Raw genomic sequence first — 17542 nt, 5'->3', positions numbered from 1 at the left:
TTTTTTGAAACCACTTCTTGTGGGAAATTAATCGTGCTGCTTTGTCCTGGCAAGAAGTAGCTATTTCAGGAAGAAAACAACCACTTCATACATGGAAGTTTCAGCACTAGTTAACCTGAACTCTACTGCTGTCGCCTAAGGGGTTTCATCTATTTACATCATCAGCTCAGATAGTGAGCGAGGGCCTGAGCTCTGGAGAGGGGCAGACCCCAACTCTGTAAGGTCAATTTCAGTTCAGCCATCACTGTTTACAAGATGCCAGGCAGGTGAGAAGCATCTTCACCTCTGAGTGCAGGTCCTCTCACCTGTAAAGTGGGGCTGATGCCAACCTCGGCATGGGGTCATTTTGAAGACTAAATAAGATCTGTAGTGGGGGGGGGTGCTTCCCTGGTGGCGCAGTGGTTGAGAGCCCACCTGCTGACGCAGAGGACACGTGTTCCAGTCCGGGAAAATCCCACATGCCGCGGAGCGGGCTAGGCCCCTGAGACATGGCCGCTGAGCCTGTGTGTCCGGAGCCTGTGCTCCGCAACGGGAGAGGCCACAACAGTGAGAGGCCCGCGTACCGCAAAAAAAAAGGATCTGTAGGGGAATTCCTTGGTGGTGGAGTGCTTAAGAATCCACCTGCCAGTGCAGGGGACACGGGCTCGAGCCCTGGTCCGGTAAGATCCCACATGCTGCAGAGCAACTAAGCCCGTGCACCACAACTACTGAGCCTGTGCTCTAGAGCCTGCGAGCCACAACTACTGAAGCCCACATGCCACAACTACTGAAGCCCACGTGCCTACAGCCTGTGCTCTCCAACAAGAGAAGCCACCACGATGAGAAGCCCGCACACCACAACGAAGAGCAGCCCCCGCTCGCTGTAACTGGAGAAAGCCCGGGCACAGCAACGAAGACTCAATGCAGCCAAAAATAAGTAAATAAATAAAATTTTTTTAAAAAACACACACATAAGATGATTTATTTAAAAAAAGGAACTGTATATAGAACACTGAGTACCTAAGGGCTTGATTATGGGCTGTTACCATTCAAACGGTACTGATACAGAACTTTTCAAAGCTTCTGCTTCTGAGGTTTACACGTGCTGCTATGCGTAAGCCAGAAACTGATCATCACCATCTTTACATCACTTTGTGAAGTTATAACAATGGTGTTATGCATCTAGGGTTTTACAGGTAGTCCCAATTTCACATATTTAACACACTCTCCTGCCAAGAACCAAATACTTTACTTCAAAAATAAAATTACACTTCAGAACATAATATGGTAACCAGAGCCGGACTTAAGTTCCCACAATAACAACCAAAAAAACTGGACAAGATATATGAAGTAACTGTTTTCAGACACAGAAGGGGCTATAGTCCCTGAAAGAAGGGAAGCAAACTAGGAGGACCCCAGGCTGGGTCAGCTCTTGGCCTGGAGGTACTTTCTGAAATGTGGTGCTGGGAGGGGGACCCAAGCAGACCATGGTGGTCCTGCCGAGGCAAAGGCACCAGGAGTTCACAGAACACGAGGTGCCTGGAAACACCAGAAAAATAAATGAAATGAAGAGCTATATAGCTATTATAAGCCAGTGGTGATGACAACTTACTAGGATATACCCAATCCAAAAGAAGACTGGAAAAGAAAAATGCAACAAGGAAACAAATAATACATGCGAGATTTAAATCAAACTAAATTGGTAATTATTTAAGTGTAAATGGTCTAAATAGTCTAATTACAAGGCAGAGATCAGAGAATAGACATACCATGCAAACACTAATATCAAGAAAGCTCGAGTGATTATAACAATATTAGACAAAGTAGACGTCAGAACAAATATATTATTACCAGGAAAGACTTCTCATCATGATAAAAGTGGTAGATTCATCAAGATGACATAACAATCGTAATGCGTGTGTACTGGGAATTCCCTGGCGGTAAGTGGTTAGGGGTCCATGCTTCCACTGCAGGGGGCACAGGTTCGATCTCTGGTCGGGGAACTAAGATCCCGCGAGCTGCATGGTACGACCAAAAAACCAAAAAGATCTGTGTGCCTATCACAGGAGATGCAACAATGCCTCTCCTAGGCACTTACCAAAGAGAAATGACAGCGTCTGTTCACAACAAGACTTGATTAAAATTTCCATAGCAGCTTTACTCGTAATTTCCCTGAACTGGAAACAACCCGATGTGCATGAAAAGTGAAGTGTGTTAATAAGTCCGTACACTGGAACACTATTCAGCAATAAAAGAAACAAAAATCCCGACACAAGCAACAGGATAAACGAACCTCAAGGAAGAACATCGTGCCGAGGCAAAGGGGCCAGACACAAGCATAGGATTTGATTCTACTGATAGGATGTTCTAGAAAAGGCAAACATAATCTACTGTGACTGGAAGCAGAAGCAGATCAGTGGTTGCCTGGGGCTGTTTAGAAATGGGCAAGAGTATACTTTTTAAAGTGATGGAAATGGTCCATATATGGATTGTGGTAACAGGTACGCGGGTGTACCCTTTTGTCAAAACTCAAACTCTATACTTAAATTGGAGGTGTATTTTATTGTGCTTTATACCTCAGTAAAATTGCTTTTTAAAAGAACAAGAGCATACAGCATATTTATCAGTAAACAAAGAAAAATTAAGTAACAACTGGATCCTTAGGTATGTGGCATCTCAAGAGAAGGAAATCAGGCATATTCTGAAAGAGATAAGCTAAACAGTAACAGTAGAAGAAAAGGGCCCAAATCAATGTTCCCAGTAAGCTATCCCATTTGAAGTTCTTTTCCATCACCAATTCTGAACCCACTTCTTGGTTTAAAAGTAGAAGCCACAAAACAAACCTAATTTCAATCTTCTGAAATAGTCATAGATTATATGGTAAGCAAATCAATTCTGAAAGAGCAAACTTTGAAGACAATGAATTAAAAAAAAAATCAAAGCAGTAAATATTTCCAGTAAGAAAAAAAAAAAAAAAAGATTTCTTTGGAGAGTAAGTGCAGCTTACAAGGGAAGAAAGAAGATTTGCTTCTTGAAGAAGCTGTCCTAGCTGCTCTCACTGTGTTCTACTGTTATAAACAGTCTCTTTGAGGGACTAAAGCAATTCTCTCTGCCCCCACCTCCACACTTTTCTGGGATTTCTCTTGGAAACCAAATCACAAGAATCTTCTCTGTGCATCAGCGAGCAGAGTTGGGACAAAGCTCCGAACTTTAAGGCTGACCTAAAAGCGTCATGTAGAACACAGAGGAGGTGTGACAATACTCTTCAGCAGATGGCCCGCTGTGCAAAGCAAGCAAGTCACCTTAATTCCGAGATGCATGAACACAGTCATCGCCCTACACCCTCAGGCTCTTGTCTGAGCCTTTCTTTCACCTTCTGGCTCCAACTGAACCCAACCACATGGTACCCTGCAAGCCTCTGTGCCTCCCACCCACTTCTGTACCACAACACAATTCATTGCAAATCTATCCTCCCATCTTCAGATGACTTCTCACCACCTCCACTGCTGGCCGCTGGTCCCAAAGCCAGGATCATCTCTTGCCAACGCGCTGCAGCATCTCCTGCTTCTTGCTTCCACAGCACCTAGACAATGCTGTGTAAGCACTTGAGTCAGGGTGTGCCGCCCCAGTGCTCAAACCTTCCTGTGTCCCATCCCATGACCAGTAAAAGCGCAGAGCCTCGTGATTGCCTAAAAAGCCTCGCCAACCACCCCCCACTTGTCTCGCGGTCCCCCGCACTCAGCCCCTTGGCTGCAGCCTCCTTGCTGTTCCTCCACCACGTGGTTCCAGTCTTAGGGTCTCTGTCCTGCTGAGCCCTCTGCCTGGACCCACTTCCCCCCAGTACACAGGGGCTCAGCCCTCACACCTCCCCAGGACGCTGTTCAACCGTCCCTTTATAAGTGGTGCCTTCTCCAAACACCCTATTTGAAACTGCCGCACACACCGGCAAGCCCTGCCCCCCTTTGGCCTCTACAATTCTCCACGACGTTTACTACTGTGCGGACAGTGTGTATTCGTTGGTCTGTCTCCCCCCGTAGAATGTTAGCTCCAGGGACTGCGGGGGGGCCCGGGTTCGATCCCTGGTCAGGGAACTAGATCCCACATGCCGCAACTAAGAGTTCGCATGCTGCAACTAAAAGATCCGACACGCCACAACTAAGACCCGGCGCAGCCAAATAAATAATTAAATAAATATATTAAACAAAGAATGTTAGCTCCATAGGGGCACCCATAGCAGTACTATTCACGGATGCATGGTACACAGTGAAATTTACTGAATGAATGACTGAATTTTTAGTAGATTTCAAACAAAGCCCGTGAACCACCTCACAGCGTATCTCTACATTTCCTGATCTTGACTTTGATTAGAAGTAGGAATACTAAAATAAATCAAAGATAATGTATAAAACCCTCAGAAAAGGTATTTCCCAAAGGGCTAAAGCCAGGGGAGATTATGACAGCTCACTGCCACCTGGAATTTCAGGCGTTTGGGGCTCCTAAAATCCTAAAACCGCTCAATCATCCCTCTACTGTCAGCTCAAAAAGCTGATGGTCAACTTTTCCAGTAGAGGTCATGTTGCCTAGGTCCTTAGAACTCTCCAGGAATATATATTAAGACCCCAGCTTTGCTAATATTGCTACAGCATGTAGTATTTTCCCTTAATTATGTGGATCCTGGCAACGAGACAGCTACAAAGCTGAGTCAGTTGCAGATGTTGGCTGATTGGCTAGACTTTCCTTTTGGCTAAGAGTGGTTTCCCCACACTTGCCGTGGGATCTAAACTCATGGGTCTGAAACAACACCAGTAGCCCCTTCCAAGAATTTCGGAGACTTCTGGGCAGTAGTAAACACTCCTTACAGCTGTCTGATACTGGCATGCCAGAGGTCTGTGGGTTTCACATCCATCCTTTTGCAGAGTGAGCTGGTGGCAGGTAGAAAGTCCTCTGTGGCCTGATGCTAGTCTCCCCTCTGTGCCTTTTTGTTTAATAAGACCTTTCCAATGGAGCACTTAAAATATATTAGATTCTCAATGTCTCATTCAACAAAGCACATAAATAAAGCGGAGACCTGCTACGGAAAGATCTTTGTGCACTGCCCCCAAATTCTGGATTTTAGTATCATGATATATTAACTAGGAATTGTATAGTTTATATGTTTTAAAAAAAAACAAAACTCCAGCACTATTTACAATAGCCAAGACGTGGAAGCAGCCTAAATGTCCGTCCACAGATGAATGGATAAAGATGATGTGGTATATATCAATATATACACAATGGTATATTATGCAGCCATAAAAAAGAATGAAAGAATGCTATTTGCAGCAACATGGATGGACCTAGAGATTATCATACTAAGTGAAGTGAGTCAGAGAGAGACAGATATTATATGACATCACTTATACGTGGAATCTAAAAAAATGATACAAATGAACTGATTTACAAAACAGAAACAGACTCACAGACATAGAAAACAAACTTATGGTTACCGAAGGAGAAAGGTGGGGAGGGATAAATTAGGAGTTTGGGGTTAACAGATACACACCATTATATGTAAAACAGATAAACAACAAGGATCTACTGTACAGCATAGGGAACTACATTCAATATCTTGTAATAACCTATAATGGAAAAGAATCTGAAAAAGAATATACACATATGTATAACTAAATCACTTCGCTGTACACCTGAAACTAACACAACATCCTATCAACTATACTTCAATTAAAAAAAACCCCAGATGCATGCTCATTTCCCCACTAACTTCTCCCGGTGACAGACAGAAAACAGCAGTGGTGAAGTGCCTACCTCCTACTCAGGCTCTGCTTTTTGGGGAATGGGCAACCTTGGTCACATTATTTTAACTAGCACAGAAAACACTAGTTTAGTACACAGGTGGCCATCACTGTCTTAAACCAATAGTAATTCCCATCCATCACGGGCTCAGAAGAGCTCAGGGAAAATTCAGTAGCAACCACCTAAAAGATCAGAGACAGAGTTGCCAGCCTGCAGATCAGGGGTTTGGTGGTCACATGCCAGGGTTGCTACAGTTCTAGTGATTAGCAGATGTTAAAGGATTGTGCCATTCCAGTAAAAGTGTGGCTCTTCCGAATTTTTCTGGGAAGAGATAATCACGGCTGATCTTAGAACCTGAATGATGTCTTGTAAAAGGAAAACCAGCCCAAATAAATTGGTTTAAAACAAACAAAAAAAGACAACTATATTTCTCATAGGACTGGTTTAAGCCTTTCTACTCTCTTTGAAAGCTGCCACAATTTTCTCAGATGTCCCCAGTTTTCAGAGCTGCAGAGGCTGCGTGGCAGGGCAGGTGGCGTCTCCAAGCCGGGGCGCCAATACCCAGGCTTGTGGGAGCCAACACAGATAAGGAGTCAGCCCAAAGGACTGCCTGCCAGTGGGGTTTGGACTAACAGCCTTTCCCTCTTCTTCAGTGTCTTTCCTCTCTAGGCAGCATTTCTGTTTAGAGACGCAAGTTGAAAGTGTGCAGAATCTGTGTCCATCATTTCTGTGGGTTCCTCACCACCCGTTGCCTGCGGTTGCCTGGCCTCTTCAATTGAAAATCCAATTAGCTGTGCTTAGTCAAGTGTTTACCTCTGCTGTCTGAAAGTTTAAATGGACCTTTAACTCTTTCCCTCACTTAGAAGTCACCACAAAGGCATGGATAATTGATGCGGAGTTGAATGGGGCCCCAGGTTTTCTTCTCTTTTGGGGCTGGTGGCTCTCAGCTGGAGGAAGTTTTACACATCAGACAGGGTGGGGCCGTCTGTGACTGTCAATCAGGGAGGCTGTTTGTCTGGGGAAGGCCCTGCGTGGGGACACAAACAAACTCTTCCAAACAAAGGTGGAAACAAAAGAGAAAACAAAGCCTGAAGGGGGGTTCCCGGGTTAAGATTTCCCTCTCTATGACCACATGCAAAAGGGCTCGATGTGCTATCATTTAACTCTGGTCTTCAAGTCAGAAGTTGCACAGTGCTAAGTATTTGCAGATTTTAGCCATCTACCATGTTTTGAAGCACAAAGCACTTCAAGTAATGATTTTATAATCATAAAATAGGTTGGTAACTTTGTTCCTTGAAAACTGACAAAAAAGTAATCCTAAAATGTTTTCTTCTGTGTCGCTTATTATTTTTTCAGTACTTCTGTGGTCCTGTATTTTGAATATAATTACCAAATTCAAAGAAGAGGTCTCTATGTCATGTCTGTGCCCACCTTTCTTTCTACGGGCCTGCTCAGAAAATCCTCTAAAGAGAACTTTGTAAGGCCGCAATTTCTGTCTTTCCAACGTATCCTTTTTATAATGAAACATACTTTTTTTTGCAAAGTCCATGGCAAAGTCCATGGTATTTCTTATGCCTTAGCCCCAAATGCCAAATATAATTTATACATTCTTTCAACCCGAATGTTCTTTGAAATCATGCTAAATATGTTTGAGATCAACATTAATAAATATTTAAGAAATCAAAGTGAAAAGTAAAAATTGAAAAGAAAAGACACCAGACTGGAAAGAAAGGAGTAAATTTGTTTTTATTCAGAGACAGGATCTTACATGTAGAAAATCCTAAAGAACTCACACACATACACAAATCTACTAGAACTAATAAATTAGTTCAGCAAGATTGTAGGATACAAGATCACCATACAAAAACCAATTCTATTTCCGTGTACTAGCAATGAACAACCAAAAATGAAATTAAAGAAACAATTTCATCCATAATAGCATCAAAAACATTAAAATAATTGTGAATAAATTTAAGAAGACATATAAGACTGAAAACTACAAAGCACTGCTGAGAGAAATTAGGGACGACGTAAACAACTGTAGAGACATTTCATTCATGGATTGGAAGACTTAATGCTGTTAAAATGACAGTTGTCTCCAAATCTAGAGATTCGACAAAATCCCTACCAAAATCTGAGTAGGTTTTTTGTGGGGTTTTTTTGGCAGAAACTGAAAAACTGATGCTAAAATTCATACGGAAATGCAAAGGATCCAGAAGAGCCAAAAACAATTTTGAAAAAAAAAAAAGAATGAAGTGAGAAGATTTTTATTTCCCGATTTCAAAACTTACTATAAAGCTATGGTAATCAAGACAGTGTGGAACCAGCTTAAGAACAGACATATACATCAACAGAACAAAACTGAGAGTCCAGAAATAAGTCCTTAAATTCATGGTCAATTAATTTTCAACAAAGATGCCAAGACAACCCAATGGGGGAAGAAAACGTTTTTTTCTTCAAACAAAAAAAAACTGGAACTCTCATAAAATGATGGTGAGAATGTAAATATAGTATAATTTAGAAAGCAATTAGTGATTCCTTAAAAAGTTAAACATGAATTCACCATACAGCCCAGCAATTCCACTCCTAGTTACATACCCAGGAGAAATGAAAACATACATCCACACTTGTACGTGAATGTGAACACAGCAGCATCGTTTGTAATAGACCAAAAGTGGGAATAATTCAAATGTCCATCAACTGGCGAAGGGATAAACAAAATGTGGTCTATCCATATAATGGGATATTATTCAGCAACAAAAGGGAACGAGAAACCAGAACACACAACGTGGATCAACCTCCAAAACCTCATGTTAAATGAAAGAAGCCACATGCAAAAGACTAACAGTCTACCGCCTGTAAGATAGCAGAAACTAACACACCATTGTAAAGCAATTATACCCCAATAAAGATGTTTAAAAAAAAATAAAATAAAGATTAAAAAAAAAGAAATGTTCAGAAAAGGCAAATTACTATAGAGACAGAAAGCAGATTATTGGTTGCCTGGGGATGGGAGCAGGAAGTGACTACAAGTGGGCACAGGGTGTCTCTTTGAGACATGGAAATGTTTTAAAATTAGACTGTGGTGCTGGCTGCACAACTCAGAGTTTACTAAAACTCATCAAATTATACACTCGTAATGAGTGAATTTTATAACATGTAACATCATGCCTCGATAAAGCTGTTTTTAAGAGTAAAAGTTGCAAAATTTTGTTTTGACCAAAACCATGTTTCAAAGACACCAATTCTCACACAAATTCAAAAAGATTAATATTCAGACTCTGGATTAAGCTCTGAAGTCAGTGTGAGAAAATGAAATGTCTTCCGTGGCAATAATGATGTGACGTCATACTACTTTAACTATGATGTTCTTTATATATGAGAGTAACATTTGCATACTTTATGAATTAAGCATCTATTTTGGAGTCTCCTTATAATCGGAAACATCCTTCTCTCACAGGAGAGGGTATGCAGTCAAGAGAAGTGAGTAGACTATCAACAGACACATGGAATTTATCAAATGTTATGTGCCCCACTTGCATATGATGAAATTATTTCAGTATATCACAGAAGAAAATGGTAGCAAAACATCTTAACCATACAAATTGATTTTAACCGACAAATTGATTTTACTGTCTATTTGATAACCAGTATCCCTTTAAAGCCATTCTTTCAATGAGCCAAACCCAAGACATTTGTCAATATCTAAATGAGTAAGTTTTACTGACAGCAAATTAGGAATCAACTTAATTGATGTCCCGTAAGACGTATGATTTCTATGTAAGGATGAGGAAGATAAAGACAGCTGTCATTTACTTAACCTTTTTAATTCTGGAAACTGGCAATTAAAAACAAAGAAGTTAAGCATTGATCCTGCTCTATTAGTCTTCTATTGCTGTGTAACAAATATCCACAAACTCAGTGACTTAAAAACACCACTAACAAATACCTCCTAGTTCTGGAGGTCAGAACTAGGCTCTGTTGGGTTTTCTGCTTAGGGGCTCACAAAGCCAGAATCAAGGTGCTGGCAACCTGGGTTCTTATCTAGAGGCTCCAGGGAGGAATCTGCTCCCAAACTCATTCATGTTACTGGCAGAATGCAGTTCCGATGGCTGTAGCACTGAGGTCCCTGTTCCCTTGCTGCCTGCCAAGGAGGAGGGGTCACCCTCAGCTCCTAGACAACACTCACAATCCTTCTCATGGGGCCCCCTCCACCTGAAAAGTCGGCAAGGGTGCGTCCCACCTTTCTCCTGCTTCAATCTCTATGACTTCTGCTGCCCGCCTGAGGACATTCTCTGCTTTTAAAGGGCTGGTGTGAGCAAATTCAGCCCACCCAGAACACAACCTTAATTTTATCCGCAAAATCTCTTTCAGCGGGTTACCCCTGGGAGCAACACCTGGAGGCTTTTAAAAGTCATGGGAGGGGCTTCCCTGGTGGCACAGTGGTTGAGAATCCGCCTGCCAATGCAGGGGACACGGGTTCGAGCCCTGGTCTGGGAAGATCCCACATGCCGCGGAGCAACTAGGCCCGTGAGCCACAACTACTGAGCCTGCGCGTCTGGAGCCTGTGCTCTGCAACAAGAGAGGCCACGCACCGCGATGAAGAGCGGCCCCCGCTCGCCGCAACTAGAGAAAGTCCTCGCACAGAAACAAAGACCCAACACAGCCATAAATAAATAAATAAATGTCATGAGGGACGTCGTAGAAATCTGCCAACCGCACCTGTCTTTATAGGCAAATATATAGCTCAAGTGGATGAGTAAAAGCAGTCAACGTGGAAGGAATGGCATGATTAGCAAACTCACCGCTTCGTAACTTCCTAATAAAATAATCGATTTATGCAGAGATCATCAGTGAAAATGAAACGAATGGCAGAGGACAGCTGAATGAGGAGCCGGAGACCTGAGCCCACTTTAGAGAAGTGACGGCAGAGCGGCACCTACGTGTCACGTGCCTCTTGCTACAATGTCCGAACCTAACATGCTAATCCAGCTGCTGGAGCTGGCTTTCAGTTCACGGGAAATTTAGGAAGCAGAAGTGCAATTTAAATGACACCACGAGAAAGCAAACAGAGAAATCCAGAATGTGGAACACTACAATACAGCCGGCCCCGTTTCTTCAATATGTCAATTACCTGGGGGTGGGGGTGGGGTGGGGGGCTGTTCTAGATTAATGGGATGTTATTACCAATTACAATACAAGAACAATATTTGGATCCTGATTCAAAAAACACAAGAGTAAAAGGACATTTTTAAATTAATCAGAAAAACCTGAATACGGACTCAGTATTAAAGTAACAATCATCATTTTCATTGGCTGGGGTAAAGGTATTAAGGTTGTATGAGAAAACATTCAGATTTTTTTAGAGATGCACATAGGGCTGAATTTCTATGAGGGGTTTGCTAATTGCTTTAAAATATTCAGGCAACCACAAAAAGAGGGGATGGACAAAGCAGGTACACAAAATGTTGAAACATATCGAATCTGGGTGATGTATATGCATGGAGGTTCATTATTCTGGTCCATTTTTACCCAGGACTAAAAATTTTTATAATAAAAATTTAAGAGATTTTATTCATTGAGCATCTGCTGAGAATCACTGTGTTCAGGGCTTCACATCCATTTCCTGCTAGATCCTCACTACGGCCTTATGAAGTAGGTACCATTTGTATCCCCACTTTTATAGCTAAGAATATGAAACAACGACCAGCGTGGGGTGTAGCTGACAGACGTGCCAATTGCCCGCCACCCCAGCGAAGCCTCAGAGGCCAAGTAAATGAAAGATTTCTACATTTTTCATTTCACACAGCAGTTTGACAAGTTGGCTACCGCCCGCATTGGAGGGCAATCCCCCAAACCATGCGCCAACCGCAGCATGGGGGATGCCAGAAGGTTCGGAAGGAGACAAAAGGAGGAGTCAGGTAGAGGGTGAAAGAGAAACAGAGGGACCACAGAAAAGCAACAAGGTGGAAACACAGGGAGACAGTCACGGAAAGGGGCAGAGGGAAGAGATGGGGAGACACTGGGGAAGAGGGGTGTGCCTGAAGGAGGACATCACAGACCTATAGAGTCAGACAAAGCCACTGCAACCTTGGTCCAGCTTCCACTCTGCCCCACCCGTCACACCAGCCAGAAAACGGGAACGCCTCGGAGCAAAGGAGGGACCAGACATTCACTGTAGAGCTCTGTCCACGTGTAATTACAGATCCGTGTCAGGCACCATTACCTTGTCCTCGCTCCTCATCCCCCAGCCCCCATCCTGTGACCTTCTCCCAAGTCAGCGCGCCAGCTCCAAGCTCAGACTGGGGAGGAAGGGAAGGAGGAGTTATTTATTTATCTAAACCATGTTTCAGTTTTTTAACGGCCTAATTGAGATAAAAGTCACAGACCCTCAGTGCCCAGCAAAGCTGTTCTCAGTGGGGGAAAATCTGTGAGGCTGAAGTTAATAGCACCAGGGCCACGTTAATGCCACTAGGGGGCTCAGACCAGAGGCTCCTGGAGGCGGCTTCAGGTGATGGTTTAATCACAACAGAAAAAACAGGTCTGGGGCTTGCACGTGTGACTGGGGCGGGGGGAGTGGGGATGGCAGACGGGAAAGGGGTTACAGGAGGGAGAGTGGGAAGCAGAAAACACAAAGGAAGACAGAATCCTCAAACGGAATCCTCAATGCATTTCAGAGACTGGAACTAGAGCTGCAGGGGAGGGCAGGCCTGTCACGCCCCCCACCCCAGGGCGAGTTAATAACACGGAACCACTTGCTCAAATTACACGTTAAAAAACATCTTCTTCTCCTAGCAGCGTTACTCATGAGAGCCCAGAACTGGAAACAGTTGGCGGATGAATGGATAAATGAAATGTGGCATAGCCATACATGGGAATATTCTCAGGTACAGAGAGGCAGGCAGTACTGATACACACGCTACAACGTAGATGAACCCTGAAAACATTATGTTGAGAGAAGCCAGATGCAAAAGACCACGTGTTATATGATGTCGTTGGTTTTTTAAAACATCTTTAGTAGAGTATAATTGCTTTACAATGGTGTTAGTTTCTGCTGTATAACAAAGTGAATCAGCTATACATATACATATGTCCCCATATCTCTTCCGTCCTGAATCTCTCTCCCTCCCACCCTCCCTATCCCACCCCTCTAGGTGGTCACAAAGCACGGAGCTGATCTCCCTGTGCTATGCGTCTGCTTCCCACTAGCTATCTAGTTTACATTTGTTAGTGTATATATGTCCATGCCACTCTCACTCTGTCCCAGCTTACCCTTCCCCCTCCCCGTGTCCTCAAATCCATTCTCTAGTAGGTCTGTGTCTTTATTCCCGTCTTGCCCCTACGTTCTTCACGATCATTTTTTTAGATTCCATATATATGTGTTAGCATACGGTTATTTGTTTTTCTCCTTCTGACTTACTTCACAGTCTTATGACAGTCTCTAGGTCCATCCACCTCACTACAAATAACTCAATTTCATTCCTTTTTATGGCTGAGTAATATTCCATTGTATATATGTGCCACATCTTCTTTATCCATTCATCTGTTGATGGACACTTAGGTTGCTTCCATGTCCTGGCTATTGTAAACAGAGCTGCAATGAACATTTTGGGACATGACTCTTTGTGAATTATGGTTTTCTCAGGGTATATGCCCAGTAGTGGGATTGCTGGGTTGTATGGTAGTTCTATTTTTAGTTTTTTATGGAACCTCGATACTGTTCTCCATAGTGGCTGTACCAATTCACATTCCCGCCATCAGTGCAAGAGTGTTTCCTTTTCTCCACACCCTCTCCAGCATTTATTGTTTCTAGATTTTTTGATGATGGCCATTCTGACCAGCGTCAGATGATACCTCACTGTAGTTTTGATTTGCAGTTCTCTAATGATTAATGATGTTGAGCATTCGTTCATGTGTTTGTTGGCAATCTGTATATCTTCTTTGGAGAAATGTCTATTTAGCTCTTCTGCTCATTTTTGGATTGGGTTGTTTGTTTTTTTGATATTGAGCTGCATGAGTTGCTTGTAAATTTTGGAGATTAATCCTTTGTCAGCTGCTTCATTTGCAAATATTTTCTCCCATTCTGAGGGTTGTCTTTTGGTCTTGTTTATGGTTTCCTTTGCTGTGCAAAAGCTTTTAAGTTTCATTAGGGCCCATTTGTTTCCTTTTGCTTTTATTTCTGTTTCTCTAGGGGGTGGGTCAAAAAGGATGTTGCTATGATTTATGTCATAGAGTGTTCTGCCTATGTTTTCCTCTAAGAGTTTGATACTGTCTGGCCTTACATTTAGGTCTTTAAGCCATTTTGAGTTTATTTTTATGTATGGTGTTAGGGAGTGTTCTAATTTCATTCTTTTACATATAGCTGTCCAGTTTTCCCAGCACCACTTATTGAAGAGGCTATCTCTTCTCCACTCTATATTCTTGCCTCCTTTATCAAAGATAAGGTGACCACACGTGTGTGGGTTTATCTCTGAGCTTTCTACCCTGCTTCGAGGATTTTTGTATCTATGTTCATCAGTGATATTGGCCTGTAGTTTTCTTTCTTTGTGACATCTTTGTCTGGTTTTGGTATCAGGGTGATGGTGGTCTCGTAGAATGAGTTTTGGAGTGTTCCTCCCTCTGCTATATTTTGGAAGCGTTTGAGAAGGACAGGTGTTAGCTCTTCTTATGATGCCGTTTATGTGGCGTGTCCAACACAGGCAAATCCACAGAGGCAGAAATTAGATTAGTGGTCCTTAGGGGTTTGGGGGAAGGGGAGAATGGAGAGGGACTGCTGATGGGTGTGGAGTTTCTTTCTGGGGTGTTGAAAATGTTCTGTGATGAGACTTGTTGACGGTCATGCAACTCTGAATGCACGAGAACCCACTGCACTGTATACTCGAAATGGGTGAATTTTATGTGATCTCAAATATATCTCAACAAAGCTGTAAAACATTTTTAAAAATTTAAGTAACCAATAAAGAATTCCTTTTTTGCCTTCCCTCCCAAAGTTACGGAGTTTCTCAATCTTGTTATCAGGCTAGTTTTATTTTCTGTTTTTCAGTACAAAATCAGAAGCCAAGGAGAGCATTTATATAGATGGCAGGTAATCAAACACCATGAAAGCAACGAGAAGCAGCAATAAAGGATGAGATGAAAGCCAAATCTGTTCCCCCACCAAATCCTGATGCTCAGGATGAAACGTTTCCGTGTGGCTAAGGGCTCTCCCCACGTTGTCCTCAGAACGGACGGGCTTCTCTTCATCTGCTTCTCCAGAGCACGCCAGCCGCCCTTTGACCACTGCATTTTGTGGGTTATCACAGAAGCCACATCTACAGAAGACTGCCTTCATAGACGGCTACTTTGTGACAAAAAGTGGTTCACAAACTTCCAAAGACTTTCCACACTGGTTTCTGCTTTCCTTGAACAAAGGAGATCACTGTAACTCTTTCTAAAAAAACAAAAAACCTCTCCAGTTTTTACCGGGTGACTTTCTACAGTATTTTACAGTCATGGTTTCCTTTCCAAGAGCCTTTAAAGAATTATCAGAGGAGGAGAACGTCAGATCAGAACAAGTCACTTCATCAACCTGGGTCTACACCTCCTTACCTGTACACGGAAGGGCGACCCAGAATTATCTCTAAGAATATTCAGTCTCAAAGGGATCAGTCAGCCTGTGTCTATGGAAATTTTTTTTTTCTTTTTTGCTGTGCTGTGTAGCATGCGGGAATCTTAGTTCCCCGACCAGGGAGCGAACCCATGCCCCTTGCAGTGGAGGCGCAGAGTCTTAACAACTGGACCGCCAGGAAATTCCCAGCCTGTGTCTACGAATCATGGAAACAAAACTACATGCAGAAGCAGAGTTCCAGGAAACTTTAGGAAGACTTGAATTTCTTGAAATTTTAACAGAGTAATCCTCTAGTATTAAGTCAATTAAAAAACTCAGACACAGTTCCTCCGCAAACCTTCTCTGAGCAGTTGTGGGAGGCAAACAAGATGCAAAGAGACTTCCTGGTCTCTTGTATTCAGCTCTGCGTATTTCACGGAAAAACTCTAGCATGATCTGCTTAGTACATCACTGTGGGCAAGTTAACAACAGAGCCAGATGACAGGCCAAATGATGAATCCTAGCCTCAAGAACAAACGACTGTTTAGGAAATTTCTGGACAGGGGGAACTGATTTTGGGGAATGGGGATAAAAAAACAGGTGGCCAACAGCTCTCATCTAACCCGGCCGACAGTCACCTTTAAAAAAACTGCCAGTCTTTCAGAAGGCAGGTGAGAATACAGTGTCTCATTTCCTTGTGGGTCTTGAAATTCCCACCAAAGCAATTCCTGTCCAGTCCTAATTTCTCTAGGGCACTAACTGCGGTCACCGCAGAGCACTCCTACACAACCACACATCTGCATAGGCTGAGACCAGCGCTGGCCAGAGGTGGGCATGGGTCCATGAGCTCTGTGTACACAACAGGGGGAGTCCTGGTGACCGGGCTAAGTAGAGCTTCCAAATGGAGCCGCAGGAATAAGGGAAACTGATGTGGAACTGACAAGAGTGAGCAGCAAACAAAACCCATAAACCCATGAGAACTGATCAAGTAAGCCAGCCCCACACTTTGGAAGCAGACACAAGAGCGGGGTGAGGTTTATGAAGACACATGCCAACCCCCTGTGATCACGGAACGTACAAGATCAGTGAGAGAAGCTGAGGACCTCAGACGCAGGTCCAAAGAGAGCTTCTTCCTGGTTTCCAAGTACCCAATCCTTTGATTTGGGGAACCTCCCAAACTGTCTTAAAACTTACAGCCAAACTAGTCTGTTTTCCGATAGCTTACTTACAAGAGATATTATTAGGGACATAAGTAATCATTTAGTATCTTATTAATTACATGCAATTTCCTTCATCCCCAGGTTGAGCTATAAAGCATGTAACAGCATTAGGGGCTGCATTTCTACATTACTGTGGCGCCACCCGATACCACGACTGGAATTACAGTTTGCCAAACAAACAAGCAGGCTTACCAATTTTCTGATTAAAAATCTTGTCGAAAGTGATTTCATGTCTCTCCTCGAGATACTTCTGCATCACACTCCGGATACTAAAAGAGAAGAGTGACATGTTTTTAACAATGACAGCCTCCATCCCTAGAATGGAAGATACATGGATGTCTTCATTCAAGGATATTGGCTTGATGAACTTGATTTTGGTATTCTTTTCACAATGTATGTGTCTATCACATCATCACATTGTATACTTTAAATATAAATAATTTCATTTGTCAGTTATACCTCAATAAAAAATATGCCCAAAAGAAGGATACTGGCTTGACGAGAGATGCCTCTTACTGACACCCACGATTGCATAAACAGCTGACTAAATTTAAAGCTGGGAACACCACAGCTCCAGCTAGTACCCTCTTCCCATGACTCAGGGCCAACCTTACATGTAGAGACTTGACTATGAAAAATAACTTAAGGACTCTGGGGAAGCTTTCCCTCAACACCACCACTTTACAAAAATATTAAAAGCGTACACACACACGACAAATTCTGCTAAATCGATGAATGAGTTTCTTTCTAAAGCAAAAGCAAATGTTCCCTGGATATATTAATATTCAAAAAAATCACACTTCTATACATCAATGATAAGGCGCGATAAAACATAATTAGAAGGAAGATTTCACTTACACCAGAATAAGAAACATCAAATGCCTTGAAATAAATCTTTCAAAATATGTGCAGGAATGTTACAGGGAAACATTACAAACTGTACTGAGAGACAGTAAAGAAGGTC

The 17542-nt window shown here is 42.7% G+C and overlaps 1 protein-coding gene across 1 annotated transcript in view; it reads right to left on the bottom strand.

Moving 5' to 3' along the window:
• Positions 1 to 16891, bottom strand: part of GRK3 (G protein-coupled receptor kinase 3) — a 98246-nt gene extending 81355 nt beyond the window's left edge. Inside the window, exon 1 of the mRNA XM_024741391.1 lies at positions 16771 to 16891. Within this exon, the coding sequence (XP_024597159.1) occupies positions 16771 to 16891 (121 nt within the window). The remainder of the gene's footprint in view (positions 1 to 16770) is intronic.
• Between the last annotated feature and the right edge of the window lie 651 nt (positions 16892 to 17542).

Source organism: Neophocaena asiaeorientalis, unplaced genomic scaffold, assembly GCF_003031525.2.
Source record: "Neophocaena asiaeorientalis asiaeorientalis breed wild unplaced genomic scaffold, Neophocaena_asiaeorientalis_V1.1 scaffold648, whole genome shotgun sequence".
NCBI lineage: Eukaryota > Metazoa > Chordata > Mammalia > Artiodactyla > Phocoenidae > Neophocaena > Neophocaena asiaeorientalis.
This window is presented reverse-complemented; position numbering and strand designations above follow the sequence as displayed.